The 18,894-nt window shown below is 40.4% G+C and overlaps 3 protein-coding genes and 1 long non-coding RNA gene across 4 annotated transcripts; 1 reads left to right on the forward strand and 3 right to left on the reverse strand.

Moving 5' to 3' along the window:
* Positions 1 to 1,750: 1,750 nt before the first annotated feature.
* On the reverse strand, positions 1,751 to 3,982 carry hoxa2b (homeobox A2b). Its single transcript, XM_015004322.2, has 2 exons — positions 3,098 to 3,982; positions 1,751 to 2,719 (listed from the first exon to the last, which is right to left on the reverse strand). Exons 1-2 carry the CDS (start codon positions 3,432 to 3,434, stop codon positions 2,049 to 2,051), a joined length of 1,008 nt encoding a protein of 335 aa, XP_014859808.1. The 5' UTR covers positions 3,435 to 3,982; the 3' UTR covers positions 1,751 to 2,048.
* A 220-nt stretch (positions 3,983 to 4,202) lies between these two features.
* On the forward strand, positions 4,203 to 6,130 carry LOC106928225 (uncharacterized). The gene is made up of 2 exons (XR_001420440.2): positions 4,203 to 5,309; positions 5,911 to 6,130. It is a non-coding gene; the product is annotated as an uncharacterized LOC106928225 (long non-coding RNA).
* A 4,458-nt stretch (positions 6,131 to 10,588) lies between these two features.
* On the reverse strand, positions 10,589 to 12,147 carry hoxa9b (homeobox A9b). The gene is made up of 2 exons (XM_015004323.2): positions 11,248 to 12,147; positions 10,589 to 10,939 (listed from the first exon to the last, which is right to left on the reverse strand). The coding sequence occupies exons 1-2, from the start codon at positions 11,846 to 11,848 to the stop codon at positions 10,701 to 10,703; spliced, it is 840 nt and encodes a 279-aa protein (XP_014859809.2). The 5' UTR covers positions 11,849 to 12,147; the 3' UTR covers positions 10,589 to 10,700.
* Positions 12,148 to 13,376: 1,229 nt separating this feature from the next.
* hoxa10b (homeobox A10b) lies at positions 13,377 to 18,554 on the reverse strand. The gene is made up of 2 exons (XM_015004341.2): positions 16,933 to 18,554; positions 13,377 to 14,898 (listed from the first exon to the last, which is right to left on the reverse strand). Exons 1-2 carry the CDS (start codon positions 17,705 to 17,707, stop codon positions 14,624 to 14,626), a joined length of 1,050 nt encoding a protein of 349 aa, XP_014859827.2. The 5' UTR covers positions 17,708 to 18,554; the 3' UTR covers positions 13,377 to 14,623.
* Between the last annotated feature and the right edge of the window lie 340 nt (positions 18,555 to 18,894).

The following is an 18,894-nucleotide window of genomic DNA, read 5'->3' on the forward strand; positions in this document are numbered from 1 at the left end:
AAGGATGACCATGATGTCAGCTGAATAAAACAAAGTCGTCCAGACAGGTTAGCTGATCGTCGTTCTTTAAATAAAATGCAGGTGGTAACTTGTTGTTTATTGCATCAAGGTGTTGGAATTAGTTTGACAAGAAGGAATTTTCAGTAGAGGCCCATACCTCACCAGATTAGCACCACTCATTAGCATCCCTAGTTTTCATGTTTATTCCATGTGCCCACGGTTTAACTGATCAAATGTTATGTTATCTACTAAATAAACCGTGCTGAGTAAATTGTGAAGGTATGTAGATTTGTAATGCCCAGCTTTTTAATACACACTCAGTAGAGTCAGCAAGGAGGGGCCATGTTAGATCGGTGGTGCTTACAATAATTATTGTCTTTAACAAGCAGTTAAAGACAATAATTATTTATTTATTTTTGATTTATTTTCATTTGTAACATTCATGCAATTTGGCTCCATAACGGAGGATTTAAAATTAAGACAATTAGCACAACTGCCAAAGCGTACCAGTATTCCCTGCATAATTGTGAGGTTTTACAAAATAAATATTGCCATTCTTTACATTTTAATATTCAAAAACCTTCAGAATTTTGAAATAGACCATTGATGAATGTAATCGAAGTGCTCTTGTGGGCCCCCTGCTGGTCTGGGGGTTCTAACTCTTCGTTTAGTCTATGCCTTAATGCCAAAAGTGTGGAGTCCAGTGATCTCCCAACATCCCAGCTTGTAAAGTTTTAATTCACACTCTTCAATTATAATAACGCACGAGTAGCATCGTTTGAAATTATTTTCAGCAGAAGCAGCAGCTCGTTAGTTTTATTTGTGGCGTATTTGGTGACGCAACCCGCAAAATTCAGACAGAACTTGTTACGCAATGTTTCCTCAAAGCAAACATTCACTTTCCTCTTTTTAGTCAGAAACAATGAGCTCAAAACACTCACTACACAACAAAACATGTTAAAATGAAAAATAATGTCAGGGATTTTTTAAATATATATTTATATATAATTACGTTTTTAAGCGGTTTATTAAACGTGTTAATGTATGAGCAAAATGTGCGTGGAGAAAAACTTCGGCATAATTTCAAATACTCACCGATCTCACTTAAACTATAAGTGCGTCATGGGCTTTTACTGGAAGGCCTCTCGGTTAGTATTGACAAAAAGTTCAAATTTAGTCACTAATCCATGTTACCTAATTTGTTAGTATCGCACTGCCATACATGTAAATTATGCTAACTCAAATGTTAAAAGGTTTTGAGAAATACGAGAGAGTGAGGCTGAATTTTTCATGCAAAGAAGCGCTGTTGCAGTGTGGTTCAGACCATAAACAAGCGCCCTCAACCCTGTGAGTTTTATAGGCAATAAAACTTAATTAGAAAACCAAGAGGAGTCCCCACTTTTGGCCAGGGTTTCTCAGCAGGTTCTCAATTTATTTGCACTAGTTTAGTTTAATTTAATCTTATTATTTCAGTTTTGTCAAGAAATTAAGACCGTTACCACTGTGGGGCTAAGTTAACAACTCCACATGAAAAGTCGCTGAAATTCACTTGAAGTATTATAAAGCTTAGCTTTGCCACTTATATTTAGTTTGCATTATTAGTGTTACTATATTTTTTAAATCTGTTTATAAAAATTTACTCTACAACTCTCGTTATTGTTCTCTTTTTATTTGCCACGCATTTTTTATTTTAATTTTTATAGAAAACCATTTTCTGCAATAGTCAACTCGGTGAAATAAGTCAAACGTGTTATATTCCCGATAATTGTAAAAGTTTATTTCAAGAAATATAATAATCTGAGATCCATATAAGAATAAACCAGAATGTGGCCTGTGTTGAAAAATTTCCATTAACTCACCTTTTTGCGAGATCTTTTTTTTTTATCTCCCACACACACGATAAACTGAATAAATGCATTCAAATATATATATATATATATATATATATATATATATATATATATATATATATATATATATATATATATATATATATATATATATATATATATTTTTTTTTTTTTTTTTTTTTTTTTTAAAGTAACATTTCAGTAGCTGAGATTGTGCAGGTCCATTGTTGTGAGTGTCTCTGACAAAAGGTCAAAAGTTTCAGATGCTAAAGGCAGCGGACTCTGTGGTGAATCCGATGAGAAAGAGGCCGATGAGGAGAAAATGTAATCCTGCATAGAGGCGTCCAGGCCGGCGGACTGACCATTGTCCGGGCCTATTGTTGACACGCAGATGGGTGCTGGGCTGCTAAGATGCTTTAGATTTTTCTCAGTGCAGCTCGGAGGGCCGTGGTCCTGGCCATTGTGTCCGTTTTGGCACCGTTGTGAAGTCAGCGTGTGTTGGTGGAAGCCGGGCCGCTCCTTCTGCAGGAGCGCGCAGTCCTCGCCGCTCTCCTCTGCCGGCTCCAACTCGTCCCCAAGTCCCGCAGAATACTTGCCATCGCTGTCCCTGTTCTCCTTGCAGTGGGTCTGCCTTTTGTGCTTCATTCGCCTGTTCTGAAACCACACTTTCACCTGCTTCTCCGTTAAATCCAACAGCGCGGATATCTCTACCCGCCTGGGTCTGCAGAGGTATTTGTTAAAATGAAACTCCTTCTCCAGCTCCAGGAGTTGGGTATTGGTGTACGCGGTCCTCAGCCTCCTGGATGTCCCCACAAACTCAGCGGGAACAGCAGCAGCAGCAGCAGGAGTCTCTGGTCTCTCAGGAGAATCTAAAGGGGGGGAAAAAGCACAACATGTTCAGATACATGACAAAACACTCAGTGCATTGGCGGAAACTTGCAGAGCCTGGAAGATTTATGGGCTGAATATGATGGGTCTGCGTGGACAGGACAGGACGCAGGGTGAAGATTAACGAACATGCCAGTTGCTGGCCCGTGTAAGAGTAATCTATCACTCTCTATTACTGTCAAACATTAGCGCTCAGACGCTGCATCACAAGTCAGTGCTCTTTCTGTTGGGATTTCACAATCCTAAATCAAAAACTGTGTTGCGGCTGCAGGGAATGCCCATGATGCACGCAGCAGCTCCATGCGGAGACAACGAGGAGCCTTTTTTAGGAGGGAAGTTATTAATCAGTCCCGTCTTGCCTTGGGGAGGGAGGTCAGATGCTGCGGCAGCGGCTGAAGAAGCGGTAGTCTGGCTCCTCTTGACGCTTTTCTTCTCCTTCATCCACGGGTACTCCGTGGGCAGGCACGCACCCCGCAGCGGACCGCAGCCTTTCAGAGCCCGCTTGCAGCGTGGGTGGACGCTGGGCTTCGAGCCGCCGATGGTCTGCTCGAAGGGGGAAGGAGGAATCAGTGTCGAGCCCTTGATTGATGGACTTTCAAACGCATCACCGACGGGGTTAGCGAGAGATGTCAGGCACTCAGCGAGCGAAGGCCGGCTGTTGATGAAACCGCTCTCTCGCCCGAATTCGTAATTCATCTCCTCCTCCAGCTCCTCGTTGTGGAACAAGCGCGCAGGTTCTGCGTAGAAACAGGCGATCGGGAATTAAAACGCGGTTTATTCTAACAGTCGTGTGGAGACCTCTGCGCCATGGAGTAATGCTTCCATGGGAGACATGCTTGGAATTAGAGCGTTCCGCTTGTCACATGATTGCTTCTGCCCAATGACAATTTAGGTGTTTTTTTTTCTTTTTATCAAGAGAAGGTCTGAAGGGGACCGCCTCATTCTGGGGTTTTATTTACACTTTTCTTTTGGAAGGGGGGTGGGAGGGATGGGGGTCTGTTTGTTCGCCGTTGCTCCTCTCCCTCCAAATTACCCCCTTTCAACGCCCCCGAAGCACATACCAGCACAGGCAGAGAAGGTTGAATTAATGGTGCTCAGGGGGCAAGCTACCCCCCACCCCCACCCCCCGATTATGAATCCATTCTGCAAAACATAAAAACATTTTTATTATGTATCTAATCAGTTATTTTAGTTAGTCAAAGACAATTTTAACATTTTTTTTTTGAGAAATAAATTTACCGAGCTGTTAAGTAAGATAGTTTAATGTGCTTTGTGTTCATCACATATTTTTCAGGAAATGACATGCCAAGCTTTGATTCACAACACTTTATTATGTTGACTGCATTAACTTATAGTTTTTAATAACATGAAAAAAATAATATGTTACGTATAAGACATACTACACATGTATATTACCTTACCTTACCTTACCTTACCTTATAAGCGTTTTCCCCATCATTTCTTCAATGTGAATTTTCTGACCCCATTCTCAAATGATACCAGGACCAAATATTTAGGTCAAACATTTTGTAATATTACAGTATTTTCTAAACGTGGACACTTCCTTTTAGTGGGACAAAATAACATGTTCTAACATACTGAATCAGCATACTTAATATGCTGTTATTGCTTTGGGGCTGTCTTCCCGTGCGTTTTAGTGGCCACCGCTTATGAAACTTTCTGGAAACGCCCCTGGCCACAGGCCGCGCGTATTTGGCACGTCTGCGCAAATTACGCACCTCATAATGTGTTTTCCTGAAAGGTGAATTATTTTTCCAACGTGACCCTTAAATCATCAAGCGTTTGGTATACTGACACAGTCTCTGTGAGTGAATAAGGCGCTCATCTTCAGTCTTTCCTGAAGGGGGAAAACGGTGCAGACACATGAAAGGACATGTCCCACCCCTCCCCCAACACTAACAGAAGCTGAGGCGCAGAAAATCTACTGTTAATAGCTTTGGCGAGATTTCTGATTTCATAATTCGATGCAGTGTTGATGTCATGTGTGATTAGAGTTAACATCTCGAGATCAAAGTCTTCTTAAAATGTCGTTGTCTGCTGTTGTAATTTACTTCCTCTACCTAAATATTCTTCATCCGACAGTGATCCAGTGATGATGTTGACCTGAGCCTCCTGCTCCCCGCGATACTACCGGTTCTTAAACGCAGAGAGCGGGAGCTGCAGAGGTTTGTCACTGCAATGCTGCAGCAGGAAAGATGCATGGATTGGAAGGCTTGCTCTGCCTCCAAACAAAGAGCCCGGGTAGCCTGAGCGTGATCAATCTTTCCAGCCAAAAAGGTCTGACAGCTCTCTGCCAGAGAACACATCTGAACCATCCAACACTCCTTAGATCATGTTGGTGCCAGGAAGAGCGCAGCCTCGCTGGCTCTGGGGCTCTGGCTTTATTTTAGTTTCTCTTAAACTTTTAGAGAGATAAAAACCTCTTTTGTCGATTACAAAATACGGGAATTATTTAAAAAAAAAATGTTGATAACTGGACTGTCAAATGTTTCTTGCAAGGAACGGAGCAGCTTTTATTTTTATTTTATTAAGGATCAATTGTTCGCTGAGGTGAGTGCTGAGAGCAGATCTTTTGTTTTTGATGGTTTGACTTCAGCGGAACGTTTTCCCTCCTGAACTAGTTTACATGTGTACAAATGGACACTTAAAAAATGAGCAGTTGTTTGAAAATTAACATTCTGAATATTTGACCGATATTATAACCTAGAAACTGAGGTGTAATGGAAGTAAAATAACAAAACACATTTCTAATAGCTGCATTTTAAATCTCACTATTAAGCGAAACTAAATGTATCTTCTTTTTTTTTTTCCATCTCACTTCATTTAGAAAAATGTGTGCGTGGGGGTGAAGTGAGGTTGGCGGAGGGGAGTGAGCAGGGGGTCCCAAAAATATTGTTGCATTCAATCTATATTTGATTCAAGCTCTGAAATACAAAATGATTTATACCGCAAACTATTCCTAGAATAGAATAGAATAGAATAGAATCACTGGACAAAATACTGGAGAACTGGAGAAAATAAATGTATATTCTCTACACAGTATATATTCATGTTTAGGTTTTAATGCTGAAACATAATCCGTTCATTTGTTTCTGAGTCTTTAAAGGCAGTGTAATCCTCATCTTTTTCTCTCTGTTGTGAACACTTACAGACGTTTTCCGGGCGGACCAGGGAGCGCCTCGTTTCCCGTCTGCTCTGGAGACATCTGGGAGGCAAAGAGGCCAAACAAAAAAACAAAAAAAAAAACCCTGCAGCCACGCATCCACACGGACAGAGAGTCTTTTAAAGCGATAATATTTCAGCCATCGTCCAGACGCAGATGTTACTTTCATTCTAAGTAATAAAAAACAATAAATCTGAAATGGCACGAGCGTGCGTCTGTGTTTTTAATGTTTGCAAAAATGATTAATTTCATAAGAAATATGCACTCATCTGTAACATCTCTTACATAAACATGTGTGATAGATTGATGGGTGAATATTTTCAATAACTAATGTAATACAGTGAGAAGACTGAAGTGTTTATTACGTGTTTTTTTTAGTTGTTTTTTTTTTTGGCAAAACGGTCGGAGGTCTTTACATAAATCATGTTATCATGTTCTTCCCATTGAAATAAAATAAAATTGGTGGGGAGAAAAATACACATAAACTCAAGGCGCACATTATCCTTCTGGAAAGTGCATACGCTGCCAAGCGTGTGCAAATGTGTGTCGAAATCATAACAGTGTTTATGAGAGGATTTTTATATTAGAGCTTTTGGTGTCTGGAGCTTCGGGGAGAAAATGGGTTTGTACATTTCATTGTTCTGACTTGGATAACAATACTAAAGTTTTGAAACGATATATATATATATATATATATATATATATATATATATATATATCTCAGATTAGAGGACGTAATACCACGGGATCAGGTATTTGCATTTGGGGATTCTGCCTATGTCCAGGTAGCGGGTTCTACTTCCTATAAGTAAAATAACACCGACCTCTCCTACCTAGAGAAGAGTCAGCTATCTTTGTAAATGTTGCGACGCCACGTTTTGGACGCATTTACGCGTCAGTTGTGCGTATTTTCAACTTTAGCCAATCATATTTGTTAAAACGACACAACTAACAGGTTTGAATTAAAAGTGCAATGTCAAGTGTTATTCTATCCCTCCGTGCCAAAATCTACACAGAAACACTATAACTCCGACCGAGAAAACAGTGAATATGTATTTTTTAATATATCTTAGGATTATTAGATTAGCACCAATACTCTCAGTGCTAATAAGTATTAGTAGCTATTGATCATCTTGTTGTTGTTATTGTTGTGTAAGATCTTCAAAAATAATCTCAGTTCCATAACTATATTAGTCTGGATGGTAAAAACAGAAACTTTAGGGATAAATCTCGCATTATTTATTGTCAATAAATAATGCAACATATATGAATGGCACATATATGAATATCAGCTCTCGATGAGAAGTATAAACTCACACTTCTCATCCCAGACTAACAGACTGCTGACAGTGAGACTGGAAGGGGATAAATGTGTTCAACTTTTCCTCCTCCTGGACTCGCCCCCCCCACCCCCCTTCCAAAAGGGGTTCATCTGTCACTGCTGGTGTCGTGAGGTGTGATGAATAGGGGGAGGTGGTAAAAGGTCGCTGAAAAAAAAAAAAAAAACTTCTTAGCAACTTTCTGTTTTTCTGCAGCGCTGCTTCTCACATTGCTGTTTGGTCGTGAGACTGTCCAGTCCCAGCATTCGCGGAGAAGATCAGGCGACAACAACAGCCTGATCACAATAACAAGCGAGCTCCGGAAGGCGGCGTGTTATTTATGGTTTTTGGCACATATATGAATATCAGCTCTCGTTAAGATATCCCCATCAGTGTCCAAGACAAAGGAGTTATAGAATGAATGTGTCACATGGCCTTTTGCTCTGTGAGTTATAGGGGCGAGGAGCGAAAAGCATGAGAGTAAGCGATTTACGCCCGAAAGGGAGCGAAAAGGTTACTTTTTTTGGATTACAAATACTGTAGTAAAATACTGTTGAGATGGTGAGTTGAATAAACTGGACAGATTATGCCCGTTTTTATTTCTATTTTAAAACTGATTTACTATCAGCTGTCATTCATGGAGGTTTTTTGTTTATTTGTTTGTTTTCCATCATATCATAATGTTATTCCCTCAGTCGAAGTATACTGTACCTGGAATGTTGCGTTGACTCTTTCATGCATGTTTGAGAAATCATTGGACCTCCTATGGTAGTGATGTCTAAATACTTGCTCATGCAAAGCCCCGCCTATTTTCACATAGCTCCTCCTTCAAGCTGCATTATCACTCTGTGCCTTCTCGCTGAGCACCCCTCCCCTGTGCTTTCCCAACTCAGCTCCACCAGACTATAGGCAGCAGCAAATAGCAAACACCAGATGGAACTGCCAGTCTGCTGAGCTCATCATACAAACTATTTCTCAGTCCAACACTCCTAAGAAAAGTTGTAAACAAAGGCAGTATCAGAAAGACCAGGAGCTTCTTAAATAGAGAGAGTCTAATTTCAAGGCATCAATTTGTAAAGTTATATTCTTTTTAAGCTATATGTTTTATACAGGTAGCATTTTTAAAGCTAAAGGTAACTCGAATGTGCTGTCGCATGGCGCTATTTACCCGGAAATAGCTTAATACCGCCTCTTTAATATCAAACATTGACGTTGACATAAATGAGAAAAATCCCAGAACACAGTTTGTGATTCGTTATGCTGGTGACTCCAAGCGGAGCTCTGCACTCCAACAGGAGCAACGCTCGTGTGCCTTGAACGCATCATCTGCTCTGGTCCTCCAAATTAGGCTTTGGTTCCCCCTGCTGGTTGTATGAGCGAACCAGCGCTCAAGTGAGCACAAAGCCTTGACTACATCGTCACAAAGTATCAGTCTTGGACTCTACTAAGCCTAATTAGCTCCATCAGTGCCACTTTTCAGGTTGGGTTGGTCATTTCCACTTTACTTAGATGAGGTAATATACACTTAAACGTTCTTCCGGGAAGTAAAAAGTTATTTTTCGCCCCCACACTCCTCCCCGCCTTTTTTTTTTTCCAACAGAGAGCTCTCCTTAAAATAAATATATAAATAAAAAGACAAACAACAAACGGATGTCTCTGTGCCGAGACAGTAGAACTGCGACTAGACGGTTGTAAAGTAATTACACCTTTGAAGGCAGACCCAAATGCAATCCCGACCGCGGCACTCAGCACCCCGTTCTCTGTGGGGGTCTTTGTTGGTGCCCTCTGCTTCATTCTAACAGTATCCCAGATTTGTTTGCTGGAAGCAAGTCAGAAATGCTGCCTGGCGGCTGCCAGTGAGCCTCTGCATGCTGCACTGTTTTCGCACCTTATAAACAGTCAGGTTGTGATGGTTGGAGAAGGCAGCTACAGTTCACAGAGCGAAAAGGGAGCACGCATTCCAGAAAAGCCTGCATGGATGCCGTGAATCAGAAAATAACTGTGTCGAGCTTAATGTTAAACTGTTTTTATTACCAATCTAAAATCCATTCACCTTTATTTGAAGGAATTTCTTTTGGCTAGTAACAGTCGCAAGATACTTAAAAAAAAAAAAAAAAAAAAAACATTTTCAAGGTTTAACTGAACAGGAAATCCCAACAAAGATCGTAAAAATAAGTTAAAATGTTTTTAAAAAATGTCATTAGACAGAGTCCCATTGTCAGTACAAAAACTTACCTCATAACTTTACCGAATTGCTAACAGTGCTTCTGGCCCTTCTTACCGGTTTGAATATGAATAAAATAAAACAAACAAATAAAAATAGAAACAAAGAAAAATCGCAGTCCCAAAAATGTAAATATTCAGAAACTTATTGAACATGTTTTAGTCAGATCATTTCCATCAGCTTTGCAATAATTGCCCTGAAATGAGCGCGATAAATACTTCTGTCAGTTCACGCTAACAAGTCAAAATAAATGCGTTTTGATTGCAAAACTTTAAAAGCAAACAAAACAATAAAAATGATAATAATAATAATAATAATAGCAATAAAATGTAAAAAGTAAATGGGATCGTTATAGGATAAATCCTACTAATTTTATTACAGCCCATAATCATTACCAACGTTCTTATCTTTCAAGTCAGTTTCTTACATTAAATAAAAATAAAACTGCGGGGTTTTTTACTCGTTTTACGATTTAATTCCAGAAGACTACAATAAACTGATATCAAAGTGTCTTTTTGCATTTTTTTTTTCACCTAAATTACCTCCCTCCCCGCGCTCCTAGTTGAAATAATTTCTAGCTTTTGAAATTAAACCTTTAGTCAGTTGGAACCAAATTCAAAAACGGAGAAACACCTTTTGAATGCGTGTTTTATTTTTGGCCGACTCTAGCCCACAGTGCAGCGTATTGTGTTTATTACACATGTGCAAAAACATGGTGCATTGTACTTCATTCAAATGAAAACGAATCACTGTGACATAACACGTCCAAATGTATGATACAAACTGCACTTTATTTTAAATAAAATCAGTACATGTGAGGTATTTCAAGTGTGCGCAGGGTTTTCACAAATGCATCCAAACATTTAAAACACAATTGGCCGCAATAAAATAAAATAAAATAAAAACATAAGTTAATCAATGCAGATAGGTAGCTGAAGGATATCGATAGGCTAGGTAGTCAAGTAAAGGTTCATGCAAATCATAAACGGCCTACAGAGTCAACACACTGTGTGCGCAAAAATAAAAATAAAAATAAAAATACAAGATATCTAAATCCACCACGAGACACAATCACAGAAAATCATTGGGGGGGGGGGGCGAGGGGAAGGGGGGGAATGGACACTCAGCGTTGTTTTAACAACATTAATTTATAACAACACGTACCAGGAATTATAAGTCCCCCCTCTCCGCCCCTCTTCCATCCCCCTCCACCAGGTTTAAACGCAAAGGGGGCACTAGCTGTCTTTCCTTCTGTCTCTGGTTTCCTTCTTCATCTTCATTCTGCGGTTCTGGAACCATATTTTCACCTGCCTCTCTGTCAGATTCAGGAGCCTCGCCACTTCATACCTGCGCTCCCGGGGGAGGTACATGTTGAAGAGAAACTCTTTCTCCAGTTCGAGGATTTGGTGCTTGGTGTAGGGGCAGCGCTTTTTCCTGGTCGGCTTTGCGTGCAGCCAGTTGGATGACGGGTTATCTGGAGGAAGACATCACCATGAGGGAAATATCAATACTGAACAATGATAGGGTTCTTTCGATATTTCATGGTTGTTTTTAGTTCTATTTTGAATCAAACACAGAGAAGCCAACATTTAAGCAAAAGTTTCCGCCATAACCTCCCCCCTCCCCCCCGCTCCCATCCTAGGCCATCCTGCACAGGATTTATGTCTCAGATTAAGACCCTCCTATATTTGTCAAAAAAAAAAAATTAGGCACATTTCCCACATCCACCTGACTTATTAGGCCACGCACTTGCATCAGTAAGGAAAGCGTTGCGTTGCTTACTTGCATCAACAGCCTCCCTTTTCTCTGCCGTCAGCTTGTCGTCGCTGGCTGCAGATGTGGGGGATGTATCGCAGGGAATCTCCGTTAGGGCAGCTCCGTTTTCAATGTCAGACAAAAGCGGTGCGTGCGTCTCCAGAGTCGTGCACTCGGCACCGCCGAGCAGCGGCTCGGGCTTTATCTCGTAATGCGCGGCCGCAGACGGGATTCCCGTCAAACACAGCGACGCGGAGACTGGGTCCAACGCCCAGGAACGCGCAAGCATGCCATCGGCTTCCCCGCTGTACTGATGATGCACATATGCGTTGGGAGGATGCGCCGCGATGGTGCTCCAGGATCCACTGAAAATAGAGGATTTCGGCTCCTGTCCGCCATATTCGGTGTGCGCCGCCTGCTCCATTCCTGCAGAGGTTGAGTACCTCATCGGTGCCATTTCTTCTTGCTCCGAAAGAATGCGCGTGTCAACGTAGTAGCTCGTCCCCATTGCACCAGAGTAAAGAAAAAAAATATGCAAGGTACCAAATAAAAAAAAGGGTGTACAAAAAACAACAACAAAAAAACCCCTTGGTTTTACAATCCTGCAACGACGAGAGTAAGGATTCATTCCATTGCAAGGTGTCGTGTTGGTGCGCCACCTACAAGCTCCTTCCGTCCAGTAAGTTTAACCCTGTCCAAAACTGGATAGGGCGCCCCAAAACACGTGACCGTGGGACAGAACAATAAATAATAAATCAGCCTGTATACCGCTCAGCTTAAAAAGGGGGCCACCATTTTCACTCACCATATTTTAATAGCAAATGTTCGCTGTTTTATTGGCAAATATTTCCTTTTATAAGCAATAAATGTGGTGATTTCAGTCAAGGGATCACGTTTTAGTGTAACAGAGGACATCTGTGTGTTGTGTGTGTGTGTGTGTGTGTGTGTGTGTGTGTGTGTGTGTGTGTGTGTGTGTGTGTGGTGTGTATATATATATATATATATATATATATATATATATATATATATATATATATATATATATATATATATATATATATATATATATATATATATATATGAACAAGGTTATTGGATCTTCAAAGCTTCTTTTTGAAAAACAAAATCGATCTGTTTGCTACTTTTGAAAATATACAGAAGTGAAAATTTGCTAGACTTTAAAATGAAATTTTAGAACATCTCAAATGTAATGGTGCTCCTACCTTTTATTGTTACCTTCTTTAAAAAAAAACCCCTATGAAAGAAATATGTGATTAGATTTAATATATTGTAAACAACCTAGAGGAAAGTTTCCAAGAGATAACCAAGCTGTGTCTTTGAAGGCATTCCAAGCGGGGCTGGAGTTATTTGGGTGCCATATAACGGTTCATTTTATCACGGGCAATTGGGTTGTTTTTCTTCAGGTTACAGCCGGGCTGTCTAAGCTAAATATCACCAATAAAGCTCAGCCTTTGTCTTCTTTCTCTGCACGGTACGAGCAGACGCATCCGGCATTTTTTTTTCTAAAGCAACTGGCGAGACTGCAATGATCATAACCGAGGCCTTGTCTGTCCACACTTTTCTACTAGACGTAGAAAAAAATAATTAAAAACGATTGGATTATTTTTTTTATTACTACAGTCTATAATTTAACAATGAATTCTTCCTGTGATTTTCCTGTCAAGCTGATTGTATTTTTGAAAACCTGCAGAAACAACAGAATTCCCATGTTTGTCTGTTGTATTTTACGCACAGATAAATGCCCTCCCCAGCTCAATGCTTTTGAACTGCAGCTTTAAAGAGCCAATGCACTTCGTGCCAAATTATTAATGAACATTAATCCAACGTGGTTCGCTTTTAATTATAAGACGAATTTCACTGAGGTAATCAAGGCAGTTTCGTGTTGTGGGAACATAAAATAAATAGCCCAACAACATGAGACTACCTAAACCACGCAACAGCCTGCTCTCCTGCAAAGCGATTGGTGTTTTTTTTCTCTGTATAATTTTAAGAGTGAAAGTATGTTTTTATCCGTATGTTGCTAGAGAAGTAACCCATGCACATACATTTATTTTATATATTTTAAAAAGCGCGATTTCAGAAATAATAAAAAAAGACTCAGTCTGCGATTACGCGCATAGATCATTGTGGGCTATTGTTGTCCATCAAGTAGTTTATGATTTCAAGACATCCAACAACCAGATAAATAAATAGGTAAGATATCAAAACAACCCAGACATAGCCACATGCAGCCATTGCAAAATAAGTGTTGGAGTTGGATAGACACGGAAAAGGTGATGATTCCTTCTGCTTAGGCAACGTACGTCATAACTGAAAAGTGAAGCTCAAAAGTAGTCTAGTCAACATAGGAGTGCGTAATGACGTCAAAATGTTGTTGAAAACTTGTTGGAGTTAAATAACCACCTAACTTGAAGGAATTCCACAAAACATCAGTGAGTTGAACACAGTTTGTTGCTGAGGGATCTCCAGGCATCTTCGCACTCCCCCCTCTCCCCTCGTTGGAACATTTATCGTCATTACTGGTTAACCTCCATGAGATGCTGCTGTTATTTTAATCGTTAACTCTGGACAAAAAGTTTCCTCTCCCAGTAAAATAGCGCCCAAATTACATGGAAAAGCCGGAGCTCCCGTCCGTCTAAACTACCTGTAAGTGTGGTCGTATGTCGACGGTGATGCTTGCCTAAACTCGCTTTAAAAGCTGTTAGTGGTGAGTCACATCGCTAACAAAGCCTTGGTTTCGACGTTTTTCTTTAGCCTGTGAGTTGAAAAAAAAAAGTTACATTTAACATATTTGATGTTGCTAAATCAGGACGGGTCAAAATTAGGCAAAGGTAAAAAAAAATAATAATAAAAAAACTACTGTTACATGTCGGGTTTCTAAAAATAGAAAAAAAAAGTTTGCTGTGCAGAAGTTCCGCTGAATAATAATAATAATAAAAAAGAAAATACTGCACGAAATAAACATTTACAACAACGCACAAAGCCTGTGGTTTTGTGCGGTAATATTCTTTTTATTCATCTGAGCAGCTAATGTGCAAATATTCACCAGACCGCTTGTATTTTTTCTGTTTTGTTTTGTCTTTTTCAGTCATCACATTAAGGCCTACATGTAACTGTAACACAGATGAGCCAGTGGTCAGTCCAGCATGCAAAATCCAATGGATCACTCAGATTGAGCGCATAATTATGTACAAGCCTGAACAACTGGATGGATCAAATGTGACCAGGTATAAATACAAATCCACGACAAGAAAAGCTCTGATCAATAAGTTAGCAGTTGGGTCCTTGTTTCTCCAAGGGCACTCTCACAGTTTGGGTGGACGAGGACAAGGAGGAGGAGGTGGGAAGGAGGAACAGGAAGAGGGCGTTTCTCATCAAAGTCTCACGAAAACCCAAAGTTGCTGGAGAGCTCCCGGATCCTGTTTTCACGGCTCATCTTTTTCAGTTTCATCCTCCGGTTCTGGAACCAGATTTTGACTTGCCTGTCGGTGAGGTGCACGCTGCGGCTGATCTCCAGGCGACGCTCCCGTGTCAAGTACATGTTGAAGAGGAACTCCTTCTCCAGCTCCAGAGTCTGGTGCTTGGTGTAGGGACACCGCTTCTTTCTGCCGCTCTTTGCTGTCAGCCAGTTGGCCGTGCTCTCCATTTTGCCATCTCCTGCAACGGCGGGGAAATGTATCGCAGTGTTACAAAAGACAAGGTGTGTGTTGTGGAAATTACAAGTAAACATAAACACTGAATTGCTTGAGATCACGTGAGAGTTAACGTCGGAGTAATAAATGCTAGAATTGGAGTAAAAGAAAAAAACCAAAACCAAAACTATTACACTAACTTTGTTTGTTTGTTTGGTTTTCATGGCAATTTTAAGCACAGGTGTGATGAAAGCCAAACATGTTTCCAGTTCAGCCGTTCATTTATACCGGGTACACATCTCTCAAAATGTAATAAATTGTCTAAAATTTATTGTAAATGTGTTGATAGACAACTTCATTTCTTATAGCTAAAATAACAATAAATAAATAAATAAATAAATAAATAAATAAATAAACAAAGTCCTTGCTACGGCACAATTATCAGTTAAAGGGTTCAACTGTAACACCTGTTGATAAATTACCATATAATTACCTATTCATGATTTTTATTACAGGAAGAAATGTCTTTAGCTCGCGTTAAAATTAAGGAATCATAATCAATCAAAATTATTGCTTTATGTAGCCCGTTTCATTTCATGATGGACGGCTTGCTATTTTTAATTTTGGTGAATGTTTATTGTATTTATTACAACGTAGAGATTTTTATATCAGAATGCATTGCAAATCTACAATAGATGACATATGTGCAGATCAGTGACAGACTGTACGTTGTCTCAGCAGTAAGAAGCGTTGCGAATGCACCAACTTGACTGTTTAGGCAACAAAAACATTGATTGATTTTTTGTTGTTGTACAGCACCGAACTACAGTTGCTCTCCTATTTTCATTTTGCAGTAAAATTAAGGTTAAACTGAAGCACAACGTGGTGTCAGTACTCTGTGACTACAAACAGGAAAATCATGTTAGTTTAAACTAGAAATACTAAAGAAAATCCCAGACATGCTCAGAGCTATTGCTGTAATTTATCTTACAGTTCAATCTAATCCATTTACCAGGGGAGAAATGTTGTCTTTCCGCTCAGGTAAATTCAAGAATAACAATCCGTACAATTTCTTTTCTACTTCAGTCAAGAAGGTAGTCTGCTTTATTTCAAGATCAATTCATTGATTCCTTGCAGTTGACTGGGCTTCCTTATGGACAGTTTTATAGCAGTTACCATTAGAAACTGAATTTGACTCCAATGCAGTCTAAGATCAAGTTGGAGTGTGTGTAAATGAATCTGAGATTGTCTGTATGGTTGGATAAAATTGGATAGTTTCAACTGCATATACTTACAGATTGAACTTTTCTGTGCTGCAAGTGCCATACAGTTACATCAGTTGTGAAATTAAGCAATATAAATTAAATTAATTGAATGTAATTGAGTTCTGACTGTTTATCCCTTTTAGTATTGCGATAGTATCTCAAAAATGTTTCTATAAAGCCTGGTGAACCTGAAACAAAATGATGCAAGCAGGTCATAAAGGTGATGAGAATACACCACAGTGACGTACTGTTCGTCCCTTTAACGACAAAAACCGTTGTGAATATGCAGCAATTTCACTGTTAAAACAAATGAAATGTGTTTACAGTGCATAAATTAGGTATGAACACCGTGAGCCAAACTTTCCTGTTCATTACTCGTCAATGCAACGTTTTAAATTAATGATTTCCTCGCTCAGTTACTGAGGTCAGGGATTGTGCCAATAAAAACAAATGAAAAAGCAATGATGCCACACAAAGGCGCAACTAGCTGAGGCCTGGTTCCATTTTAAATACAGCCAAACAGGCACAATAGATCCAATCCTAGGCTGTGATTGGCCAAGTCATGGTCAAATTTGTCTCAGCCCAAACAAACACAGACATGAGAGTTCCTGTTTCAGCTAAAGCTGAAACTACTCCTCTATCATACATCCGAAACCTTAATTGGCCGTAAAACAATAACCGCCCACTTAAAGAAAAAAAGAAAAGAAAAAAAAACACGGTCCTCTGAAGGTTTATCTTTTTTTTTTTTTTTTTTTTTTTTTGCGTCATTCTGCAGCAGCTTCTCAAGTTTTCACCTTTTACGGACTTGTCTGGACACTCCGTCTCTGCAGGCTCAGTGGAAGACGAGCTCTCCGAGGAGAGGCGGGTGTCCTCCTCCTCCCTGGCCGGAGCGCACGGCGCAGAGCCGGGCGCCTCCTCGTGGCTCTCCCCGCGCTCCGGCTCCGCAGAGGCGGACTGCGGCTGTGAGGGCTGGCCTTCAAATCGGCTGGGTCGCTGCAGACTGAAGTGATTCATGTCTGGCTGAACATCGTGATATAACCTGGAGGACGCGTAGGTTTGAGACAGGCGGAAGTAACCCGGGACTGGCACGGTGTTGCCGGGGGTAACGGGGCAGGACGCGGCAGAGTAGGATATGTCATCCGCTGACGCTCCTTTAGGACATTTGTCTGTCTCGTAAAGGCAGCAGGCGCTCTCCTCCTTTATGCTAGGCGAAAACGAACACTGAGCCAAATGCTGCCCGCTGCAGGGTTGATCCACTCGGCAGGACCTGGACGTTTCCAGCCACGTTTCCATCCCCTGAACATACGGACCCGAGGACGGAATCACGCTGTGGGTCGCTGGCTCGCTGCGCTTCCCGACTGCCGGGAAACAGGAGCCGCTGGAGATCCCATATGAATATTCCGAAGCCGGTGGCAAATACAGACTGTTACTTTGGTAATACGGAGCGCCGTCGCTTCTCACGTTTATTAAGGAGTCCACGAAGAAGGAGTTCCCAGCCTGGTTGTTGGAACATGACATCGTCGCGCTGTTATTTGGCGGCGGATGAAGATGGCCCTCTCTGGCTGACATTTCTTGTGCAAAAACATTGCTGAATAATTACTGATACTCACGCTTCTCACTGAAGACTGCAGCCAATTAAAACACCAGCCGACTGCAGACTCCTCCCAGACCGAGCAGCCAACTCTAATGTGTCGTATATTTTGTTTTAGTCCAAGTAAAGAGAAAACTCTTAAAGATACCTGTGCTGCATTTTAGCTGTGGGAAGAAAAAAAGGAGAAAAAGAAGAAAGAAATATCACGATAATTCGCAAATAATTACCGAGGACTGCGACGCCTTCCAAGTAACCAGAACCCCCAGGTTAACAAGTTAGTTGCTGAAAGCTGTCCCCAATAACGGCGCACAATGCATCGTTTTACAGCCACTTTTACAGCACTGTAAAAATGAGGGGCTGGAGAGGCGCCTGTAGGAAGTAAGAGTGAAAGACCCAAAACAATCTCTAGTCGAGGAGGAACTCTCTACCTTTCTACAGCTCTGAACATCATTGTTGGACTTCACTGTTAAAACTTCCAGCATCTGGGCCTGCATTGTGCTTCACCCGGTCTCACTGCCGCGCATACCAAAGCAAAGCCAGTTGTGGTATAAAGTTTAACTGTAACATTGTGGGTGCAAATGCCATGATGGTGTCAATAGCCCACAACTTTTACTACACACTGGATGTATAACCGCCAGAGCTGAACAACAATACCCTGGAGGGACATTTATTTAATGCAGATCTAATACAGGCGAGGCTGCAAGGGAGTCAGTTTGTTTTATGAAAGATAGTCTATCTATCTATCTATCTATCTATCTATCTATCTATCTATCTATCTATCTATCTATCTATCTATCTATCTATCTATCTATCTATCTATCTATCTATCTATCTATCTATCTATCTATCTATCTATCTATATTTATGTATTTCATTATTTATTAATTTATTTTGTACTGAGAGGTTACAAAGGCTTAGGATAATTAATTATTAATTAAATAAGAAAATTACGTTAAGTAGAAAAAAAATCTACATTTTTGTATTCCACGTTGATTTTTATGATCCTCCTGTTCAGAATATATATTTTTTTTAGCATAATTCCACTTTAAACATCTGTCACCGATCAGTTCACGTGATGCTCACCTCGGCTGTTACACATACAATCAGTAAACATTGACCGTTTTCCTGGATTGTTTCAGTTGAAGAAGAAAAAACCAAAACAAAA

The sequence above is a fragment of the Poecilia mexicana genome, unplaced genomic scaffold, assembly GCF_051168715.1.
Source record: "Poecilia mexicana isolate PSO_F unplaced genomic scaffold, ASM5116871v1 scaffold_16, whole genome shotgun sequence".
Classification (NCBI taxonomy): domain Eukaryota; kingdom Metazoa; phylum Chordata; class Actinopteri; order Cyprinodontiformes; family Poeciliidae; genus Poecilia; species Poecilia mexicana.

What these genes read in the sequence shown, in the direction of transcription:
- hoxa2b (XM_015004322.2), bottom strand. Translation starts at nt 3,434, where the DNA reads ATGAATTACGAATTCGGGCGAGAGAGCGGTTTCATCAACAGCCGGCCT. An exon ending in ATCTGACCTCCCTCCCCAAG is followed by an intron (nt 2,720 to 3,097) that starts GCAAGACGGGAC and finishes CCCCCCCTTTAG; the next exon opens with ATTCTCCTGAGAGACCAGAG.
- hoxa9b (XM_015004323.2), bottom strand. Translation starts at nt 11,848, where the DNA reads ATGAATCCTTACTCTCGTCGTTGCAGGATTGTAAAACCAAGGGGTTTT. An exon ending in AAGGGAGGCTGTTGATGCAA is followed by an intron (nt 10,940 to 11,247) that starts GTAAGCAACGCA and finishes GTCTTCCTCCAG; the next exon opens with ATAACCCGTCATCCAACTGG.
- hoxa10b (XM_015004341.2), bottom strand. Translation starts at nt 17,707, where the DNA reads ATGTCAGCCAGAGAGGGCCATCTTCATCCGCCGCCAAATAACAGCGCG. An exon ending in TCCAGACAAGTCCGTAAAAG is followed by an intron (nt 14,899 to 16,932) that starts GTGAAAACTTGA and finishes CCGCCGTTGCAG; the next exon opens with GAGATGGCAAAATGGAGAGC.